Source organism: Camelina sativa, chromosome 4, assembly GCF_030686135.1.
Source record: "Camelina sativa cultivar CO46 ecotype springtype chromosome 4, ASM3068613v1".
Lineage (NCBI taxonomy): Eukaryota > Viridiplantae > Streptophyta > Magnoliopsida > Brassicales > Brassicaceae > Camelina > Camelina sativa.
In genome coordinates this window covers 25,231,733-25,255,110 of record NC_141883.1, presented here as the reverse complement: position 1 = coordinate 25,255,110, position 23,378 = coordinate 25,231,733, and the positions used below count along the sequence as shown (strand labels likewise).

At 36.4% G+C, this 23,378-nt stretch overlaps 2 protein-coding genes and 1 pseudogene across 8 annotated transcripts; 2 read left to right on the top strand and 1 right to left on the bottom strand.

Moving 5' to 3' along the window:
* Positions 1–1,076: 1,076 nt before the first annotated feature.
* Positions 1,077–7,767, top strand: LOC104784127 (insulin-degrading enzyme-like 2; annotated as a pseudogene). The gene is made up of 26 exons (XR_015597121.1): positions 1,077–1,356; positions 1,443–1,518; positions 1,635–1,702; positions 1,792–1,883; positions 1,977–2,050; positions 2,137–2,180; positions 2,376–2,427; positions 2,535–2,657; positions 2,770–2,882; positions 2,993–3,155; positions 3,399–3,491; positions 3,652–3,737; positions 3,878–3,964; positions 4,288–4,391; positions 4,746–4,848; positions 4,996–5,091; positions 5,184–5,373; positions 5,518–5,579; positions 5,664–5,768; positions 5,911–6,112; positions 6,196–6,404; positions 6,594–6,718; positions 6,794–6,845; positions 6,933–7,019; positions 7,110–7,232; positions 7,358–7,767. The product of XR_015597121.1 is annotated as an insulin-degrading enzyme-like 2 (transcript).
* Positions 7,768–8,182: 415 nt separating this feature from the next.
* On the top strand, positions 8,183–15,203 carry LOC147946179 (insulin-degrading enzyme-like 2). 6 transcript variants are annotated; one of them, XM_087510690.1, is made up of 26 exons: positions 8,183–8,423; positions 8,501–8,576; positions 8,671–8,738; positions 8,865–8,956; positions 9,043–9,116; positions 9,214–9,257; positions 9,429–9,480; positions 9,578–9,700; positions 9,811–9,923; positions 10,025–10,187; positions 10,767–10,859; positions 10,988–11,073; positions 11,214–11,300; positions 11,557–11,660; positions 11,809–11,911; positions 12,028–12,123; positions 12,207–12,396; positions 12,647–12,708; positions 12,794–12,898; positions 13,157–13,358; positions 13,456–13,664; positions 13,817–13,941; positions 14,022–14,073; positions 14,171–14,257; positions 14,361–14,483; positions 14,606–15,203. In XM_087510690.1, the coding sequence occupies exons 1-26, from the start codon at positions 8,286–8,288 to the stop codon at positions 14,849–14,851; spliced, it is 2,913 nt and encodes a 970-aa protein (XP_087366816.1). In that variant the 5' UTR covers positions 8,183–8,285; the 3' UTR covers positions 14,852–15,203. The 6 variants fall into 6 exon arrangements, with proteins under 6 accessions (XP_087366816.1, XP_087366819.1, XP_087366818.1 ...); XM_087510691.1 differs by having other exon boundaries at positions 8,219–8,423; positions 10,037–10,187; XM_087510694.1 differs by having other exon boundaries at positions 8,221–8,423; positions 10,767–10,863.
* Positions 15,204–15,898: 695 nt separating this feature from the next.
* Positions 15,899–22,389, bottom strand: LOC147946178 (insulin-degrading enzyme-like 2). Its single transcript, XM_087510689.1, has 25 exons — positions 22,353–22,389; positions 22,191–22,258; positions 21,973–22,064; positions 21,813–21,886; positions 21,671–21,714; positions 21,448–21,499; positions 21,228–21,350; positions 21,005–21,117; positions 20,741–20,903; positions 20,069–20,161; positions 19,855–19,940; positions 19,628–19,714; positions 19,268–19,371; positions 19,017–19,119; positions 18,805–18,900; positions 18,532–18,721; positions 18,220–18,281; positions 18,030–18,134; positions 17,570–17,771; positions 17,264–17,472; positions 16,987–17,111; positions 16,855–16,906; positions 16,671–16,757; positions 16,445–16,567; positions 15,899–16,322 (listed from the first exon to the last, which is right to left on the bottom strand). The coding sequence occupies exons 2-25, from the start codon at positions 22,251–22,253 to the stop codon at positions 16,077–16,079; spliced, it is 2,694 nt and encodes an 897-aa protein (XP_087366815.1). The 5' UTR covers positions 22,254–22,258; positions 22,353–22,389; the 3' UTR covers positions 15,899–16,076.
* Between the last annotated feature and the right edge of the window lie 989 nt (positions 22,390–23,378).

The following is a 23,378-nucleotide window of genomic DNA, read 5'->3' as shown; positions in this document are numbered from 1 at the left end:
TTGCAGGTCAATTGAGGAGTTATATCGACTTATAATCTACAATATTAACCAAACTTTTCAGTTTCTTCTTCTTTGACGAATTGAAGAAGTCAGGATGAATGATCAGCTAGTTATAGGAAGGATTCTCACAAGGCTGTTCGCATATTCAAACCCTAATAGCTTGATAGAAAGATCAGTGATCACCTAACTCGAGTATTTTAAAGAATGTGATCTTTGAGCTTTCTATCAAGCTATGAGGGATTGAAAAGGCAGCCATTTTAATACATGTTGCTCACCAATTTCGACACTTATGACATCCAAATATAAACCACTCGTTACTGATGCCTTCAAAAGCCTTGTGCTAATATAGTCACTTGGCATGTTAACCTATATAAATCGAAACCATTCCGGACGTTGATTGGTTAACAGTTGGGTGTATATATGTGGATGTCGTAAGTATAGTGAGATGCGGTGTGTTATCATCTGGTGGAAGAGAAGGCTCTCTTTATATACTACTGGAAAGAAATAAAAGCATTCATTAAAAAGTTTAAAACGGAAATATGGATTTGCCTTCCTATTTTCAGTTTATGTCTCTCATTTATATTCTGGTCAAATATCTCATTTATTTTTAGAGTTAATTCAAAAAAAATTAGTCTAAAATGAGATTCCCCTTTCTCCACCTTGCATGAAACGTAAGACCTGTAATTCTTCTTCTGTTATGAATCAACGTCATCTTCGATTCCTATATAATATTTTGTTGAATTTGGGCATTTTGTTGTTGGTATTACGTACGAAATTCTGTTTAAATGCTAGATTCAGCAACAAATGGCCCATTTAGTCATTTTTTATTTTATTTTGACTCGGAAATTCGATTACATATGCTTTCGTTAAATCAACGGCCGCTAGAGGATCATCATTATTCATTAATATATTATCAAAGACCACGTGTGCCAAGTTTTTAATGATGTTGCCCTATCTGTGTTAGTATCAACATGGATAATATACACCGTCGATCGTTTTTTTAGATTAAATATACACCGTTGATAATTTTCAGATACAGACTAAAAGAATCCTACGTAGACTCTACCACACCAGATAATTTAGACTCAGAGTTGTTGCTTTCCTCTCATGTTGTTAGAAAAAAATTAGAAAAAGACGTTGAACAAACAGTATTCATAAGAGCGAAGACCACTAACTAAACCAATCCCAAAGTAATATCATCGGACGGAGATGGCGGTTGGATTGGGAAACGCGACGGCGGCGTCGGGTGAATGTGGCGATATACTGAAGGCACGTACGGACAAGAGAGAGTATCGGAGGATTGTACTCAAAAATTCGCTCGAGGTGTTGTTAATCAGCGACCCAGAGACTGACAAGGTTAGCTCTCGATTCTTCACTGTTTTGATTTTTGATTCTAAAAATTATAGCTGAATATTTCTTCTATGTTTGCCTGCTTCTCGTAGTGTGCTGCTTCAATGAACGTTAGCGTCGGGTCGTTCTCGGACCCGGAAGGATTGGAAGGCCTAGCTCACTTCCTTGGTACTCTTTGTTTTCGTTTTAGTGGTTCTATTTTATAATCATCGCAGGATTCAATCAATGGGCCATGGGGTGAATAACTTCTGCTCTTTTAATTGTTTTTGCTGGTGGGGATTCAGAGCATATGCTGTTTTATGCAAGTGAAAAATATCCAGAGGAAGATAGCTATTCCAAGTACATCACAGAGGTAACCTTCTTCTCTTATCTGTCTTGTCTCTGTTATATATAATCTTGCTCATAATTGGAATGTGCTTATTGGAGTTTATCTGTTTGTAGCATGGAGGGAGCACAAATGCGTATACATCCACTGAAGATACTAACTACCATTTCGATATCAACACTGATTCTTTTGATGAAGCTTTGGATAGGTTGACTTGGATTTGCTTTTCTCTCTTGCTTACTAATGTTATCTGATTTGCCTTTTTGAATATGTCGGATTGTTATGTTATTTGTCTAACTAGGTTCGCACAGTTCTTTATCAAGCCATTGATGTCAGCTGATGCCACCATGAGGGAGATCAAGGCTGTCGACTCTGGTTTGCTTTTGACTTTCTTGATAGCTCCCCTGTGTGTTGACTTTTATTAAAATACAACGAATTCTAACAAGTTCCCTCTCATCCAGAGCATCAGAAAAACTTGTTGTCAGATTCTTGGCGTTTGGGCCAGGTATTGACCCCTTCTCTCAACAACATATACCGTACTATATCTATCCATCTAGTTATTATTGGCACTGAAGAATGCATTTCACTGGTTTTTCTTTGAACTTGTAGTACTTAATATCTAAGCCCTTCATATTGATTGCCCACAAGTCTGTTGATGTGTATGTAGCATCTAAGTTGAGTTTTGTCTTCCTTATTGCAGTTACAGAAGCATCTAAGTAGAGAAGACCATCCATATCACAAATTTAACACAGGTTTATGTTCTATTTGTTCTTAACTGGTGTTCTGATGCATAAGAAACGTCACTGGTCCTTCCCAACTTTTTTTTTTATCGTACTTAGAAAGTCATAATCTTCCGTAGGGAATATGGATACACTTCATGGACGACCAGAAGCAAAGGGAGTGAATACAAGAAGTGAACTAATGAAATTCTATGAAGAACACTATTCTGCCAACATCATGCATCTGGTTGTTTATGGCAAGGGTAGGTTTTGAAGCTAACCCATACTCGATTTTTTTTTTTGGTAAAGTTTCAGAAAACAAAACTATTTAGTATATATACCATTTATACATCTCTTTGCTCTGCATGTCTTCAGAAAACCTTGATAAAACTCAAGGTCTAGTGGAAGAGTTATTCCAGGATGTTCGAAACACCAACAAGGATATTCCTCGATTTCCTGGTCAGCCGTGTACTCTAGACCATTTGCAGGTTTTCTGTTCCTTACTTTAGCTTTAGCATTTACAAGAAACGAAGATAAATTCATGTTAGAACGTTTCTGAGGTGGTATCTTCTGCGGTGATTGTTTCCATTGGTTTTAGGTACTTGTGAAGGTTGTCCCAATAATGCAGGGTCATGAGCTTAGTGTTATATGGCCTGTGACTCCTAGTATCTATCATTATGAAGAGGCACCATGCAGGTATATTGGTGATCTTATTGGTCATGAAGGTGAAGGAAGTTTGTTTCATGCCTTAAAAATCTTGGGTAGGTTTTCTTGAGGACCAAATTAATAAACTCTTTAGCAGTTTCTATCTTAAAGAGGTAACAAACTTCAAAGTAGGCTTCAGATCTCTAATTGTTGTCTTCAAACTTATATCTTAATTTTCTTAAAGAATAAGCTGTTGCTGCTAATAGTGACTGACGAGAAGTTAAAAATTAATTTTTCCTCTGTATTAATTTTGAAGGTGTTTCTTGCTTGATCTTAATTCTCCTTGTTTTTATTCACAGGTTGGGCAACAGGACTGTATGCTGGCGAAGCAGACTGGAGTATGGAATATTCTTTCTTCAATGTTTCGATTGATCTTACTGATGCTGGCCATGGTGGGTTTCTGTATTCGTCTTTGTTTTATGTTATGCTGACCACGGAAGCTCGCAACAATCTTTCTTATGTTGAATAGATGGTATCGGTGTGCTTGATGTTTTAGTCAGAACCTGATATTATCTGGATTTGGTTTGATTTTGTTTCTTGATTGGTATACAGAGCACATGCAAGATATTTTAGGGTTGTTGTTTAAACAAATTAAAGTCTTACAACAGTCTGGTGTTTCCCAGTGGATTTTCGATGAGGTATTATTGGTATTATTAAGCTGTATGATTTATTTTTCCACCTTTTGTGTTATTGTCTGATTTTAATCTGGCCAGTATTCCTACTGATTTATGTCTTGAAAGAGCCTGATACATCGGTTATTGTTGTTGTCTTGTGGAAGCTCTCAGCTATCTGTGAGGCAGAATTTCATTATCAAGCCAAAATAGACCCAATTTCTTATGTAGTGGATATTTCATCAAACATGACGGTAATTATATTCTTCAGCAGTTCAATCGACTTCTCATACATTTTCCTATCGTTTAGCTTTTTGTATACCTACTTCTGCTATATTTATAGACGTAGTCTTTACGATGAACAAGAAGTATAGTAGATGCTCACCTCTCACAGTCTTATAAAGCATCAGTAGATCACCCATATGAAGTTTGATCGTTATGACTGAAGTCTTTTTTTTTTTTTTTTTTTTTTTGTCGTCTCGTTATGACTGAAGTTTGGAAACCCATTTGTGGCTGAATATTTCACTTCTTTGTTTTTTTCTTTAATCTTCCGTGTCCTTTTGCAACTATCCTTCAGATATACCCAACCAAGCATTGGCTGGTTGGATCATCACTGCCTTCGAAATTCAATCCAGCTATTATACAAAAAGTTCTTGATGAGCTTTCTCCCAATAATTTTCGGTAAGTCTCTGTTCCGGGAATGTTTTGTTTTTCCTTGGTGCGTACTATCCTCTAAATGTCTTATAAACTCGTAGGTTTTCACCAACCAAATTTTGTATATATACTATTTATTTTGAGAAAGCTGAGGACGGTGCTAAATAAATGTTTTTATTGCTATCGACCATATGATTTCTTTAATGCAAAAATTTACATTAGCTTTTTGGCGGTTTGTTTAAGAATCCCTCAGTCCCCAATGTGTCATAGTCATGTTCATAAAATCTACATGTAGTTCAAGCATTACAGTGCTGACTGCTGATGGCCTAGTAAGCTCGTTGTGTCGCAGAATCTAATGCCATTGTATTTGTACTTTTGTAGAATCTTTTGGGAATCAAATAAATTTGAAGGACAAACTGACAAGGTTGAGCCATGGTATAACACTGCGTATCATCTTGAGAAGATAACCAAATCCACCATTCAGGTTGGCTTATGATTTGATAATTTCCTGAAGATCTGATTATACTTGCATATTTATTTTTCCTCTGCTCGAATTTATATTCTGTTTGATTCAATATTTTTCTCTTACTCTGGAAGAAGTTCAATTTTGGTTGGTGCTTAACACAAACAGGAGTGGGTGCAGTCTGCCCCTGATGTAAACCTGCTTCAGCCAACACCTAATGTATTCATTCCTACAGACTTTTCATTAAAGGATTTTAAGGATAAGGTTCAGTTCCATCACTTTAGTTACAATTTACAACTGTCTTTTAGAGTTTATAATGCATGAAGCAGTAATCGTATGTCACGTAATCTGAACAGGACATCTTTCCTGTTGTATTGAGAAAGACATCATTCTCAAGATTGTGGTATAAGCCTGATACAAAGTTCTTCAGACCAAAGGCATATGTTAAGATGGATTTCAACTGCCCCCTTGCAGTTAGCTCTCCCGACGCTGCGGTTCTTTCAAATATTTTTGTTTGGTTGCTGGAGGACTATTTGAATGAATATGGTAAGATTTGATAGATAGACCTCTTTCGGTTATTTCTCTTTCAACTACGGGTTTCTCGTGATATCTATCAAGAAATTGGTATGATAAATATGTGGAAAGGAAATTTTATTGTAGTTCTCGTCAATCTTTACTTTGATGTCTCAGCTTATTATGCTCAAAGTGCTGGTCTTGACTATGGATTGAGAATTTCGGACAATGGTTTTGAGGTGGGTTTGTACAAGGACACTGACGTTTCCTTGTGTATTTTGCTCAGTAAATTTTATGTTTGACTTACAGTTTCTCATTTCCAGTTGTCTCTTGTTGGCTTTAATCACAAATTGAGGATCTTGCTGTAAGCAGTCATTCAAAAGATAGCAAGATTCGAAGTTAAATCTGACAGGTTTTCTGTTATCAAGGTAACCTTGTTATTATACTTCGTCCCTCTTTCCAAATTACCACGACTCTCCTTTTAAGGGCTGTACGTGGTAAGATCTTGACAATCAGCCCTGTGAACAGATTTACCGAATACATGTTTTCTGCTTCCCTGTCCTGTAATAGGAAACAGTCACAAAGGCATACCAAAATTACAAATTTCAACAACCATATGAACAAGCAACGTATTACTGCTCACTAGTATTAGAAGACAAGAGTTGGCCTTGGACAGAGGAGCTTGATGCTGTTTCTCATTTGGAAGCTGAAGACTTGGCTAAGTTCGTTCCAGTGCTGCTGTCAAGGACATTTGTTGAATGCTATATAGCAGGTATCAACATTATCCCTGCTGTATGATTGTATTTGGTCTCTAACACGTTCTTTTCTTATAGCGGTTGTGGTGTCTTATTTCAGGAAATGTTGAGAAGGATGAAGCTGAATCAATGGCCAAGCATATTGAAGATGTTCTTTTTACCGACCCAAAACCTATTTTTCGTCCGTTATTTCCATCCCAGTTCCTGACAAATAGGGTTACAGAGCTCAGAACAGGAAGAAAATGCTTTTACCATCATGAAGGTTCAAACTCCAGTGATGAGAATTCTGCTCTAGTGCATTATATTCAGGTATAGTTGTGAGTTGTGACTACGATAAGTCGATAACCATCGAAATAATTAAGCGGCATCACTGAGAAGTTTTTTGCATGTCTTATAAAGCTTTTCTTGTAAATCTTGGTATTTAGACTCTTTGTGAGTTTTTTTTCTTCTAATTGACCTTCGTGTTCTTGCTAACGGAAATTGGTTTACCACGAACAGGTTCATCAAGATGAATATTCCATGAATAGTAAACTTCAGCTTTTCGAGCTAATTGCAAAGCAAGCCACATTTCACCAGCTTAGAACAATTGAGCAACTTGGCTACATCACTTCACTTTCTCTGAGGTACATAGGAGTTTCTCGTGTGTTTGAATATTTACTGAGTTGTGTTTGATGCATACCCTCTTTTCTGCAATACAGCAACGATTCTGGCGTCTATGGTGTTCAGTTCATTATTCAGTCTTCAGTTAAGGTACCAACTTGCATTGCCTCTCTATCACTCAGAATTTGGATAGTTAATGCAGATCTGTTTAACTTCCTTTAAGTTTATCGTTAATAGGGTCCTGGACATATTGATTCGAGGGTTGAGTCTCTACTCAAGGACCTTGAGAGTAAACTTTACAATATAAGCGATGAAGAATTCAAGGTAAGTTGTGACACAAGCAGGTACTATAGATGATATCTGCTTTACTTGAGACAAACATTGATGCGCTAATTGACATGGCTTTCTCTTCAGAGCAATGTAACAACTTTGATAGACATGAAGCTCGAAAAAGACAAGAACTTGGATGAGGAATCCTGGTTTTACTGGGCAGAGATTCAAACTGGGACACTCAAATTCAACCGCATAGATGCAGAGGTAATCTCCTCCTTTCCAACTTCTAAGCAATATTAAGAACCCTTGTACTTGCATGGTCAGTCTTCTTCGAACAAGTGTTAATACAAGCGATCGATGGAATGAGTTGGGGTTTGGTCTATGGTTAGGTGGCTGCACTAAGAGAGCTACAGAAGCACGAGTTGATAGATTTCTTTGACGAATACATAAAGGTTGACGCACCAAATAAGAAATCCTTGAGCATATGCGTATATGGAAACCAGCATTTGAAGGAAATACAATCTGACAAAGACAAAATTCGATCACCACTGATAGAAATCGAAGACATTGTTGGTTTCAGAAAGTCTCAACCTCTTTACGGGTCGTTGAAACTTTGAGGAGGTACCAACTCTTTTTCAGAGATTTATATACAAGTACAACAAACAGAGACATATGCCAAAGCGAATCAGTAGAGTTAGTCATATTAAAGTTAACATTTGGATCCAAAGTCATGGAAAATTCAAAGTAATATTATAAAGATGATACTTGACGTCATAATATACACACTTATTTGATGAAAGTTTATGACATAGTTATTCAAGATATTCATCTAGCATATATAGATTTTTCTTAGTTATATTATATCATATTCAACTACTGTTTAGGTCCCAATTTTATAATTTTCTAACAAAAAAAAAAAAAAAAAGAAAAATCAACGGTGGAGTTGACAACTTGGCGTTGACCAATAGTTTCGTTGCCCCTTGGTACTCTTATTAATTGGGGGGAAATACACCGTTGATAATAATAGTTAGATCTCTAACCAACCACACAGTGGATAATGACACTAGATTAGAGACAAAAAGGAAAGACCTTGGACCATAACATAATAGTGAAGAATCTAACTATCACAAGTAATCGCCGTTGGATCTGTACTACTTGGGAAAACATACACCGTTGATATTTTTAATCATACGTAGACTGTAGCACAGTAGATTACTGAAATAAAAGAAAGACGTTAGAAAGACATAATAATAAGAGCGAAGAAAGAAGACTAATAAAAAAAGTCTACAAACAATCCCAAAAGAAATCGAAAGGTTGATGATGGCCACGCCCACGGCGACGGCGGATGGAGGTGACGAGATACTGAAGCCACGTACGGACACGAGAGAATATCGGAGGATTGTACTTAAGAATTCGCTGGAAGTGTTGTTAATCAGCGATCCAGAGACTGACAAAGTAAGCTCTGGAAGATACTTTTACCGATAAAATAAAATAATAATCTGAAGATTAATTTTGTATCGGTGCTCTCTTAGTGTGCTGCTTCGATGAACGTTAGCGTCGGATCGTTCTCGGACCCAGAAGGATTGGAAGGCCTAGCTCATTTCCTTGGTACTTTTTTTTGATTCCCAGTTTTTGTTTTATCTTCTTCTAAGTAGTCAAATTCGTTTAATGAGAGAGAGAGAGTCACTTCTTTAATTATCAGAGCATATGCTATTTTATGCAAGTGAAAAATTCCCTGAAGAAAATGGTTTGTTCAAGTATGTCGCTGAGGTAATAATGTTCTTCTCCTGCTTTGCTCTGGAATACAAAATTGATCTTAATTCTTGCATATTGAAATGATGCTCTTCTATATATTCTAAGGCGCTTATTAAATTATGTTTTTTTTCTTGTTTGTAGCATGGAGGGAGTTCAAATGCTTATACAACTACTGAAGATACAAACTACCATTTCGATATCAACACTGATTCTTTTGATGAAGCTTTGGACAGGTTGACTTGCTTTTGCTTCTTTATTTGTTTTCTGCTCGCTTACTAATAATGTTATCTGATCTGCCTTTTTTTGATTGTGTAACCAGGTTTGCACAGTTCTTTATCAAACCACTGATGTCTGCTGATGCTACCATGAGAGAGATCAAGGCTGTCGACTCTGGTTTGCTTTTTTTTTTTTTTTTTTTTTCACTTTCTTGATACCTCTCCCGTTGAAATTTGTTGATATAACATACTCTAACATGTTCTCTCTTATCCAGAGCATCAGAAAAATCTGTTGTATGATTCTAGGCGTATGCGCCAGGTATTTTCCCTTGCTCTCAAGGACAATTATTGTATTACATCAATCCATTTAGTTAATTACTGTACTACTTTTATATATATCTAAGCCCTGAAAATTTTACAACCCACAAGTGTGTGTTGATGTGTATTTAGCATCTCACTTAATTTTTGTCTTCCTTTTCCGTTGACACAGGTACAAAGGCATTTAAGTAGAACAGACCATCCATATCACAAATTTGCCTCAGGTTCATGTTCGACCCATTTTTAAGGATTGGTTTTGGCTGGCGTTCATAAGAAAAGTTAATGGTCGTTCCCTGCTAAGAAAGTGATAATTTTGCTTAGGTAACATGGATACACTTCATGTACAACCCGAAGCAAAAGGAATAGATATAAGGAGTGAGCTGATTAAATTCTATGATGAACACTATTCTGCCAACATCATGCATCTGGTTGTTTATGCAAAGGGTAGGTTTTGGAGCTAACCCAATACTCAAATCTCTTTTATTTTCAGAACACAGAAGTATAGCATTAACATATATGACATTTATACATGTCTTTCCTCTGGATGTCTTCAGAAAACCTTGATAAAACTCAAGGTCTAGTGGAAGAGTTGTTCCAGGATATTCGAAACACGGACAAGGGTATTCCTAGATTTCCTGGTCAGCCGTGTACTCTAGACCATTTGCAGGTCGTGCTCCTTATTTCAGTGATAGCATTTAACGAGACGAAGATATATACATGTTAAAATGTTGCTAAGGTGTGATGGTGTTTATTTTTCATTGATTTTAGATTCTTGTGAAGGTTGTTCCAATAAGGCAGGGACATGAGCTTCTTGTTTCATGGCCTGTAACTCCTAGCATTCTCCATTATGAAGAAGGACCATGCAAGTACATTGGCCGTCTAATTGGTCACGAAGGCGAAGGGAGTTTGTTTCATGCCTTAAAAATCTTAGGTAGGTTTTCTTAAGGGTCAAACTAATAAATGATTTGGCATGTAATAAATTGAAAAGTTGTTGTAGTCTCCAGCTCTCTCTTTCTGGTTATGATTCTTTACTTTTTTTTGGAGGATAAGTTACGTTGTTTCGGCTGTCGGCTGATAGTCACGAGAAATCATAAAGATTAGTTGTTTCCTGGAATAACGTTTTTGGAGTATGAGTTGTTTCCCCTGTATTAGTCGCTGTGAATATTACAGAGCACTTATTTACATTGCCTCGTAGACAGTTAGAAAAGTGCTTTAGAAAGCTGTTCTTTGTTGTTTCAGCTGTAGATGGTAGCTATAAAAAATATTTCCTATCTTGGTGTGTTGTATAGGCTACACAAAAAAATGATGGTGTCCTGACTATTTTCCGGAAGAGAGTAATATGGGAGGTTTTATTTATTTTTGTGGAGCTGGCTAGGGAAGTGTTTGTCTCAACTGCTTTACTCAAAATAAGTTGCTCAACTGCTTGTATACTTCAATTTTGTGATACAGACCTGTGTATCAGCAGTGCTGCAATTAGTAATCTTGCCTTATTTTCTTAATACTTCCACAGGTTGGGCAACGAGACTGCATGCTGGTGAAGCATGGTTGAGTATAGAGTATTCATTCTTCAATGTTTCCATAACTCTTACTGATTCTGGCCAAGGTGGGTTACTGTATTGTTTCATGTTTTGTTATAACATTCTCAGAAGCTTGTTGTATTGGTGTCTTCATGTCCTATATTACTCAGTACCTGATATGATCTTGAATTTTTGTATTTTGATTTGTACACAGAGCATATGCAAGATATTATAGGATTGTTGTTCAGACACATTAACCTTATACAACAGTCTGGTGTTTCCCAATGGATTTTCGATGAGGTATTGGTATTATTAAGCTGTACATGACTTGACTTATGTTTCCAAATTTTTTCTGTTATTGTCTGCTTTTTAAACTGGCTAGTATTCCTATTGATTCAGTGTTCTTACACAGTTTGATACATTTGTCATTGTTGTTATAGCTCTCAGCTATCTGTGAGGCAGAGTTTCATTATCAAGCCAAAATACACCCAATGTCTTATGCAATACGTATATCATCAAGCATGACGGTAATATAGTATTTTTCAGCTGTTCAATCTATTTCTCATACTTTTCCTGTCATTTAAGCTTCGTTTGTATTTATATCTGTAGTTTGCCTTTACGATGACAAAGAGTAGAATAGATGCTTATCTTATACAATCTCATTACTAGATCACACCCATATGAAGTTTGATCTTTGTGTCTGAAGTTCGGCAACTCGGTTTCTTGGCTAAACATTTCACTTTTTGTTTTAATCTTCTGTTTCTTATTCCAATTTTGTTTCAGATATACCCAACCAAGCATTGGCTAGTTAGATCATCACTGCCATGGAAATTTAATCCAGCTAGTGTGGAAAAGGTTCTCGATGAGCTTTCTCCCAATAATGTTCGGTAAGTCTCGTCTTCTACACTCATAGGTTTTCATTGAACTAAATTTGTATTTGTCCCATTTATTCTGAGGACGGTGCTAAATGTTTTTATTGCTATCAGCCATATGATCTCTATATTAAGTAGTTCAAGAATTGATCTCTATTTGTAGAATCTTTTGGAAATCAAATAAATTTGAAGGTGAAACTGACAAGGTTGAGCCATGGTATAACACTCCTTATTCTCTTGAGAAGATGACTAAATTCACCATTCAGGTTGGGCTTTTGATGTATTGATTTCCTGAAGATCCTTCTATACTTGCATGTTTGATTCAGTATTTTTCTATTACTCTGGAGGAAGTTCAGTTTTGATTTGTGATTAACAATTACAGGAGTGGGTGCAGTCTGCTCCTGAAGTAAATCTGCAGCTACCAACACCTAATATCTACATTCCTACGGATTTTTCATTAAAGGATGTTAAGGATAAGGTTCAGTTCCATCACTCTAGTTACAATTTACAAATGTCTTTAAAATGTATAAAGCAGTAATCTTATGTCAAGTTCTGGAACAGGACATCTTTCCTGTTTTGTTGAGAAAGACATCATTCTCAAGATTGTGGTATAAGCCTGATACAAAGTTCTTCAGACCAAAGGCATATGTTAAGATGGATTTCAACTGCCCCCTTGCAGTCAGCTCTCCAGATGCTGCGGTTCTTTCAAATATTTTTGTTTCTCTGCTAGAGGACTATTTGAATGAATATGGTAAGATTTGATACATTAGAACTCGGTTATTTCTCTTTCAGTATAGCCTTTCTACATTATCACTACTCAGTTATTTATTACAATAGCTCTGCTGGGAGTTCCTTGCTTTATATTGCATTTCTTCTAAGGCAAGTTAAAATATGTTATATTGAAGAACGGAATAAAAATAGATTTAGGTGATAAGCCTTCCTAGTTTTTGTTATTATATCGGGAAAACTGTTTCATCAATCTGTATACTTCTATGTTTCAGCTTATTATGCTCATGTTGCTGGTCTCCGCTATGGATTAAGTCTTTCGAAAAATGGTTTTGAGGTGGGTTTGCACAAACTTCTGACGTTTTCTCGTGTCTTTTGCTCGACGAATTGATCATATTAGACTAACAGTTTCTCATTTCCAGCTCTCTCTTGTTGGCTTTAATCACAAAATGAGTATCTTGCTGGAAGCTATCATTCGAAAGATAGCAAAATTCCAAGTGAAACCTGATAGGTTTTCTGTTATCAAGGTAACCTTATTAGCTAGTAGAGATATTATCCAGTAAGCATTGTACCAGATTTGTTGACTAATAAAAAGTCTACAAACAATGCCAAAAGAAATCGAAAGGTTTGCTTTAAGAATTAAAGCATCCCTTCAATACGTAGACTCTCATTGCTTGTTACTGCTCAATAGACCCAATTTCTTAAGTAGAGATATTATCCAATAAGCATTGTACCAGATTTGCTGAATAATCCATGTTTTCATGCTTCCTTGTCCTATATTATAGGAAACAGTCACAAAGGCATACAAAAATTACAAATTCCGACAACCGTATGAACAAGCAATGAGTTACTGCTCAATGGTATTACAAGATAACTCTTGGCCTTGGACAGAGAAATTAGATGCTCTTTCTTGTTTGGAAGCTGAAGACTTGGCGAATTTTGTTCCAATGTTGTTATCGAGGACGTTTGTTGAGTGCTATATAGCAGGTCGCAACTCATTATCCCTGCTCTATGATATAGTCTTTGGTCTCTAGTCCTTTTTGTTTTTGTGTCAGTCATATAATTAAATAGAAACTCGTTTCAGGAAATGTTGAGAAGAGTGAAGCTGAGTCAATGGTCAAGCATATGGAAGATGTTCTTTTTAATGACCCAAAACCTATCTGTCGTCCGCTACTTCCATCTCAGTTCCTGACAAGCAGAGTTGCAGAGCTCGGAACAGGAATGAAATACTTCTACCATCAAGAAGGCTCAAACCCCAGCGATGAAAACTCTGCTCTAGTGCATTATATTCAGGTACACTTGCGACAAGATTAATACATCTTATTGGCCTCATCAACCAGATTTTGCACGTCTTATAAAGCATTTCTTGTAGATTTTGGTACTTAGACTCATCATGAGTGTAGAAGGTTGCTTCTTGCTAACATAAATTGGTTTCCCAAGAACAGATTCATCAAGATGAATTTTCCATGAATATCAAACTTCAGCTATTTAAACTTGTCGCAAAGCAAACAACTTTTCACCAGCTTAGGACAGTTGAGCAACTTGGTTACATCACTTGTCTTTCTCAAAGGTACATAAATATTTTTCTCATACTTTTGAATGCTCCTGAGTTCTCGCTGATCCATAAATAATTATGTTTCTGCGACACAGAAACGATTCTGGTGTCTATGGTCTGCAGTTCTATGTTCAGTCTTCAGTAAAGGTACCAAACTACCAAACTGTCTTGTCTCTCTGCCACTCGGACTTTACATAACCCTTTCTAGCTAATGCATTAATCTCCTTGAGTTTGCTGTTAAAAGGGTCCTGGACATATTGATTCAAGGGTCGAGTCACTACTCAAGGATCTTGAGCGTAAACTTTACATGATGAGCGATGAGGAATTTAAGGTGAGAAGGCACAACCAAATATTGTATATCATATTTGCTTTGCTGGAACTTAACATTGTGGTGCAACGAGATATCTCACTAATTGACATGACTTGCTACTCAGAGCAACGTAACAGCTTTGATAGACATGAAGCTTGAAAAAGCCAAGAACTTGAACGAGGAATCCCGATTTTACTGGGGAGAGATTCAAAAAGGGACACTTAAATTCAACCGTAAAGATGCAGAGGTATAATAGACAAAACACCTATTACCAACTTTCTTCCTATAGCAATCTCTGAATTAAGAACCTTGTACTTGCATGGAGAGTCTTCTTCAAAGAAACAACTAAGTTGTTGTGTAAATTATTAGGTGGCTGCACTGAGAGGGCTAAAGAAGGAAGAATTGATAGATTTCTTCGACAGATACATAAAGGTTGATGCATTGAAAAAGAAATCGTTGAGTGTATGCGTTTACGGAAACCAACATGTAAAGGAAATGGCATCTGACAAAGACAAAGTTGTGTCACCATCCATAAAAGTCGAAGACATTGTTGGTTTCAGAAACTCTCAACCTCTTTACGGATCGTTGAGCGGATGTGGACAGCTGAAACTGTGATGAGGTCCCAACACTTCTCAAGGGATATACACAAAGGTCCGGCGCTAGGGTGGTGTTTTGAAAAAAAATTACAAGGTTTTAGGCCCTTAATGTTTGAGATTTTGACAAAAAAACACTCCAAATTTCTTAAATCTACAGATAAGACCTTCAAATTATTAAAAAAAAAAAATTTGCACAAGGTCTAAGGAAAATTTGAGCCGGCCACAAACACTCATATACGAAAAATGTGAACAATGTATTTGTTAGAAAACTCTGCATCAGTAACGACTGGTTTATATTTGGATGTAATAAGTGATCGAAATCGGTGAGCTGTACATCAGTACATATATTAAAATGGCTGCCTGTTTAAACCCTCATAGCTTGATAGACAGCTCAAATATCTCACTATTGAAAAATTTCAAGTTAGCTGATCACTGATCTTTCTATCAATCTATTAGGGTTTGAATATGTGAACAGCCTTCCTAGCTGAAAAGAAACTGAAAAGTTTGGTTAATGCAGATTATTATAAGGCGATGGTAGTTGAGATAAAACATATTGATAAGGATCATCGTGGCACTTCATCTGCATTATCTCAGCTATTGATAAGTGCCACGATGATCCTTATCAATAGCTGAGATAATGATAAGGATCATCGTGGCACTTATCAATAGCTGAGATAATGCAGATGAAGTGCCACGATGATCCTTATCAATATGTTTTATCTCAACTACCATCGCCTTATAATAATCTGCATTAACCAAACTTTTCAGTTTCTTTTCAGCTAGGAAGGCTGTTCACATATTCAAACCCTAATAGATTGATAGAAAGATCAGTGATCAGCTAACTTGAAATTTTTCAATAGTGAGATATTTGAGCTGTCTATCAAGCTATGAGGGTTTAAACAGGCAGCCATTTTAATATATGTACTGATGTACAGCTCACCGATTTCGATCACTTATTACATCCAAATATAAACCAGTCGTTACTGATGCAGAGTTTTCTAACAAATACATTGTTCACATTTTTCGTATATGAGTGTTTGTGGCCGGCTCAAATTTTCCTTAGACCTTGTGCAAATTTTTTTTTTTTAATAATTTGAAGGTCTTATCTGTAGATTTAAGAAATTTGGAGTGTTTTTTTGTCAAAATCTCAAACATTAAGGGCCTAAAACCTTGTAATTTTTTTTCAAAACACCACCCTAGCGCCGGACCTTTGTGTATATCCCTTGAGAAGTGTTGGGACCTCATCACAGTTTCAGCTGTCCACATCCGCTCAACGATCCGTAAAGAGGTTGAGAGTTTCTGAAACCAACAATGTCTTCGACTTTTATGGATGGTGACACAACTTTGTCTTTGTCAGATGCCATTTCCTTTACATGTTGGTTTCCGTAAACGCATACACTCAACGATTTCTTTTTCAATGCATCAACCTTTATGTATCTGTCGAAGAAATCTATCAATTCTTCCTTCTTTAGCCCTCTCAGTGCAGCCACCTAATAATTTACACAACAACTTAGTTGTTTCTTTGAAGAAGACTCTCCATGCAAGTACAAGGTTCTTAATTCAGAGATTGCTATAGGAAGAAAGTTGGTAATAGGTGTTTTGTCTATTATACCTCTGCATCTTTACGGTTGAATTTAAGTGTCCCTTTTTGAATCTCTCCCCAGTAAAATCGGGATTCCTCGTTCAAGTTCTTGGCTTTTTCAAGCTTCATGTCTATCAAAGCTGTTACGTTGCTCTGAGTAGCAAGTCATGTCAATTAGTGAGATATCTCGTTGCACCACAATGTTAAGTTCCAGCAAAGCAAATATGATATACAATATTTGGTTGTGCCTTCTCACCTTAAATTCCTCATCGCTCATCATGTAAAGTTTACGCTCAAGATCCTTGAGTAGTGACTCGACCCTTGAATCAATATGTCCAGGACCCTTTTAACAGCAAACTCAAGGAGATTAATGCATTAGCTAGAAAGGGTTATGTAAAGTCCGAGTGGCAGAGAGACAAGACAGTTTGGTAGTTTGGTACCTTTACTGAAGACTGAACATAGAACTGCAGACCATAGACACCAGAATCGTTTCTGTGTCGCAGAAACATAATTATTTATGGATCAGCGAGAACTCAGGAGCATTCAAAAGTATGAGAAAAATATTTATGTACCTTTGAGAAAGACAAGTGATGTAACCAAGTTGCTCAACTGTCCTAAGCTGGTGAAAAGTTGTTTGCTTTGCGACAAGTTTAAATAGCTGAAGTTTGATATTCATGGAAAATTCATCTTGATGAATCTGTTCTTGGGAAACCAATTTATGTTAGCAAGAAGCAACCTTCTACACTCATGATGAGTCTAAGTACCAAAATCTACAAGAAATGCTTTATAAGACGTGCAAAATCTGGTTGATGAGGCCAATAAGATGTATTAATCTTGTCGCAAGTGTACCTGAATATAATGCACTAGAGCAGAGTTTTCATCGCTGGGGTTTGAGCCTTCTTGATGGTAGAAGTATTTCATTCCTGTTCCGAGCTCTGCAACTCTGCTTGTCAGGAACTGAGATGGAAGTAGCGGACGACAGATAGGTTTTGGGTCATTAAAAAGAACATCTTCCATATGCTTGACCATTGACTCAGCTTCACTCTTCTCAACATTTCCTGAAACGAGTTTCTATTTAATTATATGACTGACACAAAAACAAAAAGGACTAGAGACCAAAGACTATATCATAGAGCAGGGATAATGAGTTGCGACCTGCTATATAGCACTCAACAAACGTCCTCGATAACAACATTGGAACAAAATTCGCCAAGTCTTCAGCTTCCAAACAAGAAAGAGCATCTAATTTCTCTGTCCAAGGCCAAGAGTTATCTTGTAATACCATTGAGCAGTAACTCATTGCTTGTTCATACGGTTGTCGGAATTTGTAATTTTTGTATGCCTTTGTGACTGTTTCCTATAATATAGGACAAGGAAGCATGAAAACATGGATTATTCAGCAAATCTGGTACAATGCTTATTGGATAATATCTCTACTTAAGAAATTGGGTCTATTGAGCAGTAACAAGCAATGAGAGTCTACGTATTGAAGGGATGCTTTAATTCTTAAAGCAAACCTTTCGATTTCTTTTGGCATTGTTTGTAGACTTTTTATTAGTCAACAAATCTGGTACAATGCTTACTGGATAATATCTCTACTAGCTAATAAGGTTACCTTGATAACAGAAAACCTATCAGGTTTCACTTGGAATTTTGCTATCTTTCGAATGATAGCTTCCAGCAAGATACTCATTTTGTGATTAAAGCCAACAAGAGAGAGCTGGAAATGAGAAACTGTTAGTCTAATATGATCAATTCGTCGAGCAAAAGACACGAGAAAACGTCAGAAGTTTGTGCAAACCCACCTCAAAACCATTTTTCGAAAGACTTAATCCATAGCGGAGACCAGCAACATGAGCATAATAAGCTGAAACATAGAAGTATACAGATTGATGAAACAGTTTTCCCGATATAATAACAAAAACTAGGAAGGCTTATCACCTAAATCTATTTTTATTCCGTTCTTCAATATAACATATTTTAACTTGCCTTAGAAGAAATGCAATATAAAGCAAGGAACTCCCAGCAGAGCTATTGTAATAAATAACTGAGTAGTGATAATGTAGAAAGGCTATACTGAAAGAGAAATAACCGAGTTCTAATGTATCAAATCTTACCATATTCATTCAAATAGTCCTCTAGCAGAGAAACAAAAATATTTGAAAGAACCGCAGCATCTGGAGAGCTGACTGCAAGGGGGCAGTTGAAATCCATCTTAACATATGCCTTTGGTCTGAAGAACTTTGTATCAGGCTTATACCACAATCTTGAGAATGATGTCTTTCTCAACAAAACAGGAAAGATGTCCTGTTCCAGAACTTGACATAAGATTACTGCTTTATACATTTTAAAGACATTTGTAAATTGTAACTAGAGTGATGGAACTGAACCTTATCCTTAACATCCTTTAATGAAAAATCCGTAGGAATGTAGATATTAGGTGTTGGTAGCTGCAGATTTACTTCAGGAGCAGACTGCACCCACTCCTGTAATTGTTAATCACAAATCAAAACTGAACTTCCTCCAGAGTAATAGAAAAATACTGAATCAAACATGCAAGTATAGAAGGATCTTCAGGAAATCAATACATCAAAAGCCCAACCTGAATGGTGAATTTAGTCATCTTCTCAAGAGAATAAGGAGTGTTATACCATGGCTCAACCTTGTCAGTTTCACCTTCAAATTTATTTGATTTCCAAAAGATTCTACAAATAGAGATCAATTCTTGAACTACTTAATATAGAGATCATATGGCTGATAGCAATAAAAACATTTAGCACCGTCCTCAGAATAAATGGGACAAATACAAATTTAGTTCAATGAAAACCTATGAGTGTAGAAGACGAGACTTACCGAACATTATTGGGAGAAAGCTCATCGAGAACCTTTTCCACACTAGCTGGATTAAATTTCCATGGCAGTGATGATCTAACTAGCCAATGCTTGGTTGGGTATATCTGAAACAAAATTGGAATAAGAAACAGAAGATTAAAACAAAAAGTGAAATGTTTAGCCAAGAAACCGAGTTGCCGAACTTCAGACACAAAGATCAAACTTCATATGGGTGTGATCTAGTAATGAGATTGTATAAGATAAGCATCTATTCTACTCTTTGTCATCGTAAAGGCAAACTACAGATATAAATACAAACGAAGCTTAAATGACAGGAAAAGTATGAGAAATAGATTGAACAGCTGAAAAATACTATATTACCGTCATGCTTGATGATATACGTATTGCATAAGACATTGGGTGTATTTTGGCTTGATAATGAAACTCTGCCTCACAGATAGCTGAGAGCTATAACAACAATGACAAATGTATCAAACTGTGTAAGAACACTGAATCAATAGGAATACTAGCCAGTTTAAAAAGCAGACAATAACAGAAAAAATTTGGAAACATAAGTCAAGTCATGTACAGCTTAATAATACCAATACCTCATCGAAAATCCATTGGGAAACACCAGACTGTTGTATAAGGTTAATGTGTCTGAACAACAATCCTATAATATCTTGCATATGCTCTGTGTACAAATCAAAATACAAAAATTCAAGATCATATCAGGTACTGAGTAATATAGGACATGAAGACACCAATACAACAAGCTTCTGAGAATGTTATAACAAAACATGAAACAATACAGTAACCCACCTTGGCCAGAATCAGTAAGAGTTATGGAAACATTGAAGAATGAATACTCTATACTCAACCATGCTTCACCAGCATGCAGTCTCGTTGCCCAACCTGTGGAAGTATTAAGAAAATAAGGCAAGATTACTAATTGCAGCACTGCTGATACACAGGTCTGTATCACAAAATTGAAGTATACAAGCAGTTGAGCAACTTATTTTGAGTAAAGCAGTTGAGACAAACACTTCCCTAGCCAGCTCCACAAAAATAAATAAAACCTCCCATATTACTCTCTTCCGGAAAATAGTCAGGACACCATCATTTTTTTGTGTAGCCTATACAACACACCAAGATAGGAAATATTTTTTATAGCTACCATCTACAGCTGAAACAACAAAGAACAGCTTTCTAAAGCACTTTTCTAACTGTCTACGAGGCAATGTAAATAAGTGCTCTGTAATATTCACAGCGACTAATACAGGGGAAACAACTCATACTCCAAAAACGTTATTCCAGGAAACAACTAATCTTTATGATTTCTCGTGACTATCAGCCGACAGCCGAAACAACGTAACTTATCCTCCAAAAAAAAGTAAAGAATCATAACCAGAAAGAGAGAGCTGGAGACTACAACAACTTTTCAATTTATTACATGCCAAATCATTTATTAGTTTGACCCTTAAGAAAACCTACCTAAGATTTTTAAGGCATGAAACAAACTCCCTTCGCCTTCGTGACCAATTAGACGGCCAATGTACTTGCATGGTCCTTCTTCATAATGGAGAATGCTAGGAGTTACAGGCCATGAAACAAGAAGCTCATGTCCCTGCCTTATTGGAACAACCTTCACAAGAATCTAAAATCAATGAAAAATAAACACCATCACACCTTAGCAACATTTTAACATGTATATATCTTCGTCTCGTTAAATGCTATCACTGAAATAAGGAGCACGACCTGCAAATGGTCTAGAGTACACGGCTGACCAGGAAATCTAGGAATACCCTTGTCCGTGTTTCGAATATCCTGGAACAACTCTTCCACTAGACCTTGAGTTTTATCAAGGTTTTCTGAAGACATCCAGAGGAAAGACATGTATAAATGTCATATATGTTAATGCTATACTTCTGTGTTCTGAAAATAAAAGAGATTTGAGTATTGGGTTAGCTCCAAAACCTACCCTTTGCATAAACAACCAGATGCATGATGTTGGCAGAATAGTGTTCATCATAGAATTTAATCAGCTCACTCCTTATATCTATTCCTTTTGCTTCGGGTTGTACATGAAGTGTATCCATGTTACCTAAGCAAAATTATCACTTTCTTAGCAGGGAACGACCATTAACTTTTCTTATGAACGCCAGCCAAAACCAATCCTTAAAAATGGGTCGAACATGAACCTGAGGCAAATTTGTGATATGGATGGTCTGTTCTACTTAAATGCCTTTGTACCTGTGTCAACGGAAAAGGAAGACAAAAATTAAGTGAGATGCTAAATACACATCAACACACACTTGTGGGTTGTAAAATTTTCAGGGCTTAGATATATATAAAAGTAGTACAGTAATTAACTAAATGGATTGATGTAATACAATAATTGTCCTTGAGAGCAAGGGAAAATACCTGGCGCATACGCCTAGAATCATACAACAGATTTTTCTGATGCTCTGGATAAGAGAGAACATGTTAGAGTATGTTATATCAACAAATTTCAACGGGAGAGGTATCAAGAAAGTGAAAAAAAAAAAAAAAAAAAAAAGCAAACCAGAGTCGACAGCCTTGATCTCTCTCATGGTAGCATCAGCAGACATCAGTGGTTTGATAAAGAACTGTGCAAACCTGGTTACACAATCAAAAAAAGGCAGATCAGATAACATTATTAGTAAGCGAGCAGAAAACAAATAAAGAAGCAAAAGCAAGTCAACCTGTCCAAAGCTTCATCAAAAGAATCAGTGTTGATATCGAAATGGTAGTTTGTATCTTCAGTAGTTGTATAAGCATTTGAACTCCCTCCATGCTACAAACAAGAAAAAAAACATAATTTAATAAGCGCCTTAGAATATATAGAAGAGCATCATTTCAATATGCAAGAATTAAGATCAATTTTGTATTCCAGAGCAAAGCAGGAGAAGAACATTATTACCTCAGCGACATACTTGAACAAACCATTTTCTTCAGGGAATTTTTCACTTGCATAAAATAGCATATGCTCTGATAATTAAAGAAGTGACTCTCTCTCTCTCATTAAACGAATTTGACTACTTAGAAGAAGATAAAACAAAAACTGGGAATCAAAAAAAAGTACCAAGGAAATGAGCTAGGCCTTCCAATCCTTCTGGTCCGAGAACGATCCGACGCTAACGTCATCGAAGCAGCACACTAAGAGAGCACCGATACAAAATTAATCTTCAGATTATTATTTTATTTTATCGGTAAAAGTATCTTCCAGAGCTTACTTTGTCAGTCTCTGGATCGCTGATTAACAACACTTCCAGCGAATTCTTAAGTACAATCCTCCGATATTCTCTCGTGTCCGTACGTGGCTTCAGTACTCGTCACCTCCATCCGCCGTCGCCGTGGCGTGGCCATCATCAACCTTTCGATTTTCTTTTGGGATTGTTTGTAGACTTTTTTTATTAGTCTTCTTTCTTCGCTCTTATTATTATGTCTTTCTAACGTCTTTCTTTTATTTCAGTAATCTACTGTGCTACAGTCTACGTATGATTAAAAATATCAACGGTGTATGTTTTCCCAAGTAGTACAGATCCAACGGCGATTACTTGTGATAGTTAGATTCTTCACTATTATGTTATGGTCCAAGGTCTTTCCTTTTTGTCTCTAATCTAGTGTCATTATCCACTGTGTGGTTGGTTAGAGATCTAACTATTATTATCAACGGTGTATTTCCCCCCAATTAATAAGAGTACCAAGGGGCAACGAAACTATTGGTCAACGCCAAGTTGTCACTCCACCGTTGATTTTTCTTTTTTTTTTTTTTTTGTTAGAAAATTATAAAATTGGGACCTAAACAGTAGTTGAATATGATATAATATAACTAAGAAAAATCTATATATGCTAGATGAATATCTTGAATAACTATGTCATAAACTTTCATCAAATAAGTGTGTATATTATGACGTCAAGTATCATCTTTATAATATTACTTTGAATTTTCCATGACTTTGGATCCAAATGTTAACTTTAATATGACTAACTCTACTGATTCGCTTTGGCATATGTCTCTGTTTGTTGTACTTGTATATAAATCTCTGAAAAAGAGTTGGTACCTCCTCAAGTTTCAACGACCCGTAAAGAGGTTGAGACTTTCTGA

Bases quoted from the DNA above. Each gene is read 5' to 3' on its own strand.
- LOC147946179 (XM_087510690.1), top strand. From the start codon at position 8,286: ATGATGGCCACGCCCACGGCGACGGCGGATGGAGGTGACGAGATACTG. The intron at 11,074-11,213 runs GTATTGGTATTA...TTGTTGTTATAG, and splicing joins CCCAATGGATTTTCGATGAG to CTCTCAGCTATCTGTGAGGC. The intron at 14,258-14,360 runs GTGAGAAGGCAC...CTTGCTACTCAG, and splicing joins TGAGCGATGAGGAATTTAAG to AGCAACGTAACAGCTTTGAT.
- LOC147946178 (XM_087510689.1), bottom strand. From the start codon at position 22,253: ATGCTATTTTATGCAAGTGAAAAATTCCCTGAAGAAAATGGTTTGTTC. The intron at 19,941-20,068 runs GTGGGTTACTGT...ATTTGTACACAG, and splicing joins TCTTACTGATTCTGGCCAAG to AGCATATGCAAGATATTATA. The intron at 16,323-16,444 runs GTATAATAGACA...GTAAATTATTAG, and splicing joins TCAACCGTAAAGATGCAGAG to GTGGCTGCACTGAGAGGGCT.